Genomic DNA, 9,384 nt, shown 5'->3' on the forward strand with positions numbered 1-9,384 from the left:
ATCCTGTATTGTTTGATCCGGAATATTAAATATTAGGGCATCAAGTATTTATATAGGGAAATTACAGTAGAAGTGAATACTTCGGATTACTAGTTATATGTTCTATAATGTCTTTATACTATTATAATAATTATACAGTAGTATTAAATATATGAAGATCTCTATCTTTTTCTTTTTTAATAGCAAGAAATATGTACCTTATGTTTCGGGAACTTCCTCCTTTATATAGGGCTTATTAGCAATTTATTAATGTCCTTCTTTTTCCTTATTCTTGTTGTTTTGTACAAAAACGAATTCACTACTAAACATAAGACTGCCTTTTAAGTTTAGTTTTTTCAAAAATAATTTGTTGGTGGAAGTAGAAATGCAGAAGAAAAAAAATGAATGCCAAATATAAAAGTATAAAGTACTTCGAAGGTTAATTGTAGGATTAGAAGTATGTTGATTAAAAATCAAGCCTTATATATATGTGTGAGACATTTTGTATTTGAAATATGGAATTGATTGAATTATATTTTAAGAGTTATTTAATGTGGTTTTCATTTTATACTTTTAATAATATATTATAATATGCAGTAGTACGATGATAGATATTAGAAGAAGTCAATATGTAAGATTTTGATATTATTGTAAATATATGATCCAAATACTTTGTTTATAGTAAGCTTGGTGTAAACAAATTCTAAGATAAATAGATTAAAATATTTTATTGAGTGGATGTTAGATTTTTGTCATAACTTTATGTAATATTATATAATCTAGTTATTTGTAAACATAAATAGATAGTATACTTTTATTATGATTTATTTGAAGTACAATTTGATAATATAGGTTAAGGTAGAAGTATTACTGTTATGAGAAAGTCTAATGATAAATAATATTTTATAAGTAGACAATTTTTTGGAGTCAAATAAAAGTTTTGTATATTTTTTTTGAATATTTGGGTAATATACGGAATACTATGCGAGTTGCAAATATAAGATATATTATTAACTATGGTACCAGAAATATAGATCCTTGTATTTTATGAGGGTGTTTTGTATGTTTGTGGTCTGCAAACTATTTCTTAATGAAAAATAAACTAGATCTGTTACAGAAAAAGGGAAATGTGGGTGGTAAAGACTAAATTTATTTCTGATATGAATTTCTATTCTAGAAATCTTGAAATGATTATGAGGTATATTATGTATAATTTAATGTGTGTTAAATTGTAAGAGATTATGAAGTATGAAAGTCAAGTGAGAGTTATGTATTCAAGTGTCGAGGTGGAAGTAATATTATAGTGATTTAATAGTAGTTATAAATTGTAGTGTTGTAAAGATTGTTTGTGTTAATTTAGATTATTTAAACAAATAAGATAGTTGATTATTATTTGGGTGAGAAATATGAGTGTAAAGCATAGGCGAATACTAGATAATGACAGTGTGGATATGCCTTTAGATCTTACAAATATTATTTGGTGGCAAGGCTTTCTAAGAAGAGTTTTTCGTTGATCTTTATAGCGATGCTAGAAGTCTGTTTGATGATAATTTAAAAAACACAAAAGAATTATTACAATGATCAAAGATATTAAAGATTTAACTGCAGTGGCAGAAATGAGCCAAAGATAAGAATTATTCATTTATTTCATAGAGGAATTAGGAGGTCACTGATTTCAACACCTGGTTCCTATAATGAATGTCGATGCAGGTTAGAAACTGAGAAGGAACTAATAACAGTTTCGAAGTTATCACCCTTTTGTTGATTCATGTTAAACTATATTGCTGAGGCACTGATCCTTAATTCTATTATATATAACTATATAAAGATTAGATAGAGAGCAAGAATAGTTTTCACTAAGATAGAAAATTATCCCTTTATGTAACTTACGGAGTTCATTTAATTATTCTATATAGATGCTACCTATACTGGTTTGCTGGTTTGCTGGTTTGCTGGTTTGCTGGTTTGCTGGTTTGCTGGTTTGCTGGTTTGCTTTTAATGCTAGCCATATTCCAACAATTTGTAAAATCTTTTATGCTATTATTACTGATGAAGAAAAATATAGGGGATACCTAAATCTGATAATTCGTCTATCCTGTTATGATTGGAATAAACCATCTAAGAAGTTACCATCTACTATATCATACTTGAAGTTTCGGTATATCTTAGATTCCTTGAAATGTTGGACAGCTTACGCAACTCTATTCCGTAGTGTTCAATTAAATAATATTTCAAGTACGTTAGGATTATTTATATCTTCTAACGACTCTGAACAAAGCAAAGCCTACCGTTCAATTAAATACTTTTATAAGAGGCTGCTTAAGTCAATAACGAAAGTTCCTAGACATTCCTTTATACCTTTAGGTGATAACAAATATTCGTTAAATGGTAAGCAATTTCAAAAAGAGTATTTAGTCGATCTTTATAGCGACGCTAAAAAATTGTTCGATAGTAAGTTAGAAGATCTAGGTCTTTATTACAAAGATCTTATAGATGTATCTGTGGTGGCAGAAATGACAATCAAATCCCCCAAATGTGTTCCCTTTGAAAGCAGAGATCAGCCAATGATAAGTATTACTGATTTGTTTACTATAGATACTCAAAGGTCAGTAATTCCAACAATTGGTTTCTATAATGAAGATGATCATAATAGAATTATAAATCTAGTTGTGGATTGTCTAACTTTTTTAATTTTGATGATCTACATCTCTTCTGGTAGTCCATATAGGTTTCCTGAAATGAGAGTACTTAAGTTTGCTGGTAATGCAAGAAATTTGTTCATTAACCCGATTGACAAAACAGTGGAGCTCATTACTACTTTTTAAAAAAATAAATCCCTTATTCCTATATGCAAGGTCGTCGATGAGTTGACTTCTGACTATATTATATATGCTATTTTGGTTCTATCTCCAATTATTCGTAAGCATACTAATGAGATGAACTACGTTATGAATCGTGATTTACTAAATGAAATAAGTTCCGAAAGTAACTTGAATCAACGTGTTATTGACCTCACACCTCAACAAGATTTAAGTGATAATGAATTCACTTCTCAGGTTTTAGAATCTTATTTATTTGTAGATCCGATTAGAGGGACTTTGATTGATTATAATAAGTTTAGTTTCCTTAGTAAACACTATCCTTCATGCGAACTTGAAGACTTACGCTTTAATTTTAGGGCCTTAAGACATGTAATTATTGGTATTAAAAGATATGAGTTATCTGTCGATGATACTGGTATGCGTATTGATCCAGCAGTCGCAAGACAGGCTGGTCACTCTTTGTCGACAGACATCCAGAGATATGGCGTTAATTCTACGGGTATGACAGGATATCAAAATACCACAACAACAATATATGGATATTTCATTTCCAAACCCTGGATAAAATTATTGGGTCTTGGATATGAAGTTTCAAATTTGGTTCCTAAAGATGTAAAATTAAATAAAGAGAAGCCTAATTTCCTAGTAAGTGGTAACATGAAATGCATTATTGCTAAATGTGATGAAATTTATGGAGACTCATTTAAGATTAAGCCAGAACAGATGAATGTTTGTATTGATGTTTGTTTTGGTTCCTCTGATATTATTCCAGTGCAAGCACTTCCTGGATTTGGTAAAACGGCTATTTTTGAAATACCATTAAATATTATTTCCACTAGCAAAAGGAATAAGCATTTTGTTTCTTTTGTATTTGTGCCATATAGCTGTCTTCTATACGATATTATGGATCGTTTTAAGCTGTCTGGTACTTTGAAAATTGGTGATGTCAAAGATATTCTGCGCAATCGTGGATTCTGTAGTGAAGCTGAACTTACCGGTGACGTTTATTTTAGAATTTTTCATGACTTCGGAAAAGAACAGTTCTTGAATTTAATAAACAATTGGTATGATATTTTTCAGAACACTATACTTGGTATGGTGATTGTCGATGAAGCCCATAATCTTGTTTGTGAACAGGGATATCGTATGGACTCTTTTTTTAATATTTCTAATATCTGTTTTGATAAAGCTTGGAAGGTTTTACTTCTATCTGGTACTGTCGGGAAGAGTATGATGGGAGAAGTGACTAAATTTTTAGGATATAGCCAAGATTTGACCTATGATGCTACTGATAACAAAAATATTCTTTGGTATAATTTTGTTAAGAATGTTCCTTTAAGTAGAATAGATAAGGAATTCATTCTTACTAAAGACAGATCTGAATCCATTACTTTGACTTTGCAATTGGTTGAAGGAATTATTAAGAGTATTGATAATCCCAAAATCATTCTTGTTCGTAAGGAAAGGGAAATGGTGGAGATTATAAATCAAAATTTGGTTAATAACAATATTTCTTCTTGTTATGTTCATGGAAAATTAACATCTGAAGAAAAAACCATTTCATTCAACAGATTCAAAAAGAACAAAGAAAAAAAAATTCTTGTTGGAACTAAATTGGTTTCAGAAGGTATTAATATTCCAGAATTGAAATATGTTATTTTGGTTAATTATCTTCCTCAAATTCACGAATATATCCAGACTGCTGGAAGAATTAGAGGGGAGAGTGCATGTATTACACTGTGGAATGAAGCATGTAGAGATGAATTCTCCATCAATTCCAAGTGTATCGTGAGCCAAATGAGTAGTTTCTATGGTCTAGCAAATATATCTGAGCATGAATCTTGTTGTGGTTCATATAAATTTTTGAATAATAATAATAATGATAGGTTGTTGGAAGTGTTAGGTAAGAAGAAGGGAAAAAAAATTAACGGGTTGATAGAGGAAAGAAATGAAATTATTAAATCGAGTGTTGAGGAAGTTATTAGAAAGAGAAAATTTTGTACATCAGGAACGAATGAAATGATTCCTTCAAATAAAAAGTTTCATAATGAAATGGTCAAAAATAATATTAAAGTTACTTTGAAAGAAGATTTACATGCAAAATTTAAAAATGCACGTAATATTTTTGAATTCTTAGGAATTACTGGAAATTCTAAGTCAGCTTTGATTGCTGATGGTGTCGAACAATCCTACTTTGATTTTCTTCTTTATGATTCTGATTTATGTTCTGATTGTACAGGTACTGATGGTATCTGTTACTGTTGGGACAAAAAATTCACTCTAAAGCAATGTGGTATTAGCTGTTTTGCTTTTATGAAAATGGCTATGACTGATGAAATGTTTTCAGCTGAAATAAATAAATTAACGAATTCAAGTCTATTAGAAAGAACACTATCTTTTGTTGAAAGAAAATCTTCCATGAAAGAGTTATTTAAGACAAATCTATCTGGATATTGTAAATTTGTGACCAACGGGAATATTCTCGAAGTGAATAAATCTCTTGATTTCAGATTGATTGTATCAACTTATAACTGGCAGTGGAAAAAGCTTAAGGATGAAAAGTTAGATGTTTTTTGGTATTTCTATGATGGGTCATGTCGTGATGCTACAACAATATGGGACGAACCATATGAAGTATATTATAGGAAACTTGTTCAATCGAATTTCAGCGATTATGCAAGTGTTTCATTTAAGAGCACTGAGGATACTAGCTTTAAATTTTTTAAATCACTATTTAATTTCAAAAAAGTTAGTGAATGTTCAAACTATAATGAAATTGAAGATATGAAGCAACGTTCGAAATTTGGTAATATTGACTTAGATTTGTTTGTTATTGATAATAAGAAATTTCTATTGATGATACTTGGTCTCTATTATAATGTTACATCTCGAAACATTTTGAACAACTTCTATACCCAGTTGCCTAATGTAAAAATGTTCCACCAGTGGATGAAACTACAGAGGACCTGGATAAATATTAAAACATTGAATTTGCGTAATTTTAACATATGTCAGCCATTATATTATTATTATCCTAAATTTGTATTAGAACTCAAACATCCTAGAAAAAATACTAATTAAGTTTGTACTGGAGATATATTATATGTGTATATTAAAATGGATATAAATCTTTGTTGTGATGTCGATGTGTATTACTTATAGAACCATTCATTGTCATAACCAGACCAGATAATCGTGGCAATGCCACGATCCAATGATGTCAGGCTCTGTTTCATAAGGCCATCAAACTCCACCAAAGCTGATATCTCAATTCTAAGCCAAAGTGAAATATTCTTTTTAATATTCTTGTAATTCGTTATTCACCCTGAAAAGATTAAACTTTTCTTCTCGCTCACAAAATGAAAAAGTTTTTCCCGGTCGGTGATGTTTGTTAGGGAAGGTATTAAGACGGTGATGGCGTAAGGTAATGAGGATGAATGTTGCAGGTAATAGTTAAAGTGTTGATAATTAAAGTAATGGTAGTTGAAGTAGTTGTAGTTGAGTTGAGATAATGAAAATGGACATCTAAGGTAAAGGTGACATGGAGATTAAGATTATTGAATAAAATATGGCATAACAATAAAAGTTAGTCTATAACAGTAAGCCGATGGTTAGAGAGAATATTCAATAGTGACAGTGTCGATTGTGAGCGCAGATTCGAAACCAACAGGGTGTATGTATGCTTGGATGGAGGAATATCAGTTGGGTTAGATTGGGTACCAGATTGAGACATAGTTAGGATAGTATAAACAAATTATTGATTGGATTGGTTCTAAGGTATAAGTACAATTATACGTTAGAAACCTCTAAAACTGTTGTTCTTACATATCATTATAGAAAGAATAACTAAAGGGTGAGAATAGTTTTATTAACATACAAAACTATCCCTATAGATGCCTTACCAATTCCATCCAATTGGTCTAATTATATGCTGATTTGTTGTTTTGCTGGTATACTGGTTTGCATCTATTGATTCCCAGAATCCAACACTGGTAAGAGAAGTTTTGCAGAAGCAGCTAGGTAAAATTGAGTTGGAAGTACCTATGATAAGCATTCCTTCAATGTTATATATTTATAAGACATCTATAAGAAATAGCAATATTGTTAACACGGAAGGATATATATTTGATTATCGTACTTATGTTGGGCTTAATTAGAAACTGAGAAGCAGAAATAGAACATAATAGAAAAAAATTATCGTTCAGAGGCTATTAGCTGAAACTTAATTCAGTATGGACTTATTATAGAATTGCATTTTCTGTAAGATCCATATCATCACAGAATCCCATTTATACCAATTTTAGTCATATTACATCATGATTTTGTTTAATTCGCTATACTATTAATGATGTATTAATTGGCGTTCCCATCAGGAATTTTGCAACTGTGTCATTGCATAGGTAGAATGGGGTTTAATCCATGTGTAGTTTAATTTATATATTATATAGTGTGTACTTCTGACAGATATATTACCATAAACATATTTCAGTTTACTCTTTGGCTGTATAAGCTAACATATGAATCTGGAATAAAATATTGAGATAGAAAGAAAATACCATATGGCCAGGTAACAGAAGATAAGAGGGGGGATGAGGGGACGGGGAAATATTAAGAAGCGGCCCATATTATATTTATGATTGAGTTCTGAAATTATATGTACAATTTTTTAAGTGAATTCCTTGTGGCAGAAATATACACATTGGCAGCAGGATCCTGGATTCTAGAAAGACATGGGATTGATATTGAAGATTTAGTATTCGAGAGAAATATATACCCTTTGATAAGTTGAAGTGTAAGTATTTGCTGCATATTGAACAGTTCCAAGTTATTAGATTAAGTGTGTGTTAACATATATCAATGTTACAATTACTTCTAAACAATTGTTTTATTTTAGAAAAATGTCGAAAACCTAAATTCGAATTGCATCACCAATGAGATATTATTGCAAACTGAAAATATTTTTAATTTCTGTTAACGTAATTTATAGCATCCAAATGGTTTTTTCTTCATAATTGAATTAACAGTTTTAATTAAATGGATCAAGTTGAATTTACTTCCTACCCAAGATAATGTTGAAGTAATATTCGTATTATATTTCAGATTTAAAATATTTATTTTACCTTACTACAATTGATTAAAATATTATACTAATTTGCCTGATATTAATGCCAGTGATTTATTTTGGTATCAAACAGTCAGCACATTGAAATATAAGTATGCTTAAAAGTTTTATCTTATAAAATTATTCTTTTTTAAATGGAAGTGGTATTAGAATTAGAATTGGAAAAAATACAAATGTTAAATCACGGAATATTAGATTTTGGAGGGAGAGGTTGGTTATGGAGGTAAGAATGTTAATTTTCATATTGTATTATTACCTAGGTATAGCTCTAATATGTATGGATTATTTGGTTATAAATATTTCATGTAGTATATTAGACTATATAGTAATATATGGTGATATGATGACGGATATTACAATATTGGATTTGATTGGGGATACCAGCTCTTCTAGAGGATAAATATCAACTTGTAACTCTAAAATTGATAACAAAGCTTAATATATTGGTCAGTCAAATAACGATAATGAAAATGGAAAATAAAATCTATTTCTTTGTTTATAGACAATAAATATTAGAACATTTTTTAATAGATTTATACAATGATTATCAATAATATCAATATTCGAAATATGAAAGTGATATAACCAATTGAACTTATTTCAAGAAACAATGGCTTGTTGGAACGTATACCGTTAGTTGGTATTGAATTTTGTGTATTGGGATATGTTCAGTATTAGAAATATGACCAGCAAACCAGCAGGATGGAATAGGCAGCAACTAATTAGAATAATTATATGAAATGTTAAAGCTATATAAAGTGATAGTTATCTATCTTAATAAAACTATTACTACTAAGATATATTTAATATTACAGCTCATTTGGTATTGAAATTAGTGGTAGGCAAAACATATTTTACAATACCAATCACATTATTAAATGTTTATTAAGTTCAAAATATTTAAATATAACATATGTCAAAGGGAAGGATTAATACACCAGAATACGAATACAATGTAGTTGTAGTATGTATTTTAATTGGAGAGTTGTATATAAAATAATAATGTACCCCTTCTTAAAACTACAATTGTGACTAAATTGGTGGTTGGTATCCTTTTGCTTTGGCATTTCTTAGAAAACGTTAATGTCAGTTAAATCACTTCTATTTAAGTAAATATAGATAACAACTTGAAACAAGCATATTATATTAGAGAGTCAGTGGATGCATTATTATACTGTCTATCTGTGATGTATTGTTTGGTCGGTATTTGGTAAGTTTTAATTATTATATAGTTGTATAGTTAATTTGGTGTACATTAGAATAAAGTCTGTTATTCATGTATTCTAGAGAAACTTAATGTGGAGATCTGTATTAGAGAGTAAATATACTACTAATTAATTTTGTTGTTGATAGATCTTTTAGATGCAAGTTAACGTACTAAATAGTATACAATGGTATACAATAATATACAATAATATACAATAATCACTCTTTATAGCAATAAATGTAACTGAAGCTAGT

The 9,384-nt window shown here is 29.4% G+C and overlaps 2 protein-coding genes across 2 annotated transcripts; both read left to right on the plus strand.

The window, feature by feature from the left end:
• Positions 1 to 1,895: 1,895 nt before the first annotated feature.
• Kpol_2000p111 (uncharacterized protein) lies at positions 1,896 to 2,804 on the plus strand (the record flags this gene model as incomplete). The annotated part of the gene is made up of 1 exon (XM_001646951.1): positions 1,896 to 2,804. The coding sequence occupies one exon, from the start codon at positions 1,896 to 1,898 to the stop codon at positions 2,802 to 2,804; it is 909 nt and encodes a 302-aa protein (XP_001647001.1).
• Positions 2,805 to 2,915: 111 nt separating this feature from the next.
• Positions 2,916 to 5,882, plus strand: Kpol_2000p112 (uncharacterized protein; the record flags this gene model as incomplete). The annotated part of the gene is made up of 1 exon (XM_001646952.1): positions 2,916 to 5,882. One exon carries the CDS (start codon positions 2,916 to 2,918, stop codon positions 5,880 to 5,882), a length of 2,967 nt encoding a protein of 988 aa, XP_001647002.1.
• Positions 5,883 to 9,384: the final 3,502 nt, after the last annotated feature.

This window comes from Vanderwaltozyma polyspora, genomic scaffold (assembly GCF_000150035.1).
Source record: "Vanderwaltozyma polyspora DSM 70294 KpolScaffold2000 genomic scaffold, whole genome shotgun sequence".
Classification (NCBI taxonomy): Eukaryota; Fungi; Ascomycota; class Saccharomycetes; order Saccharomycetales; family Saccharomycetaceae; genus Vanderwaltozyma; species Vanderwaltozyma polyspora.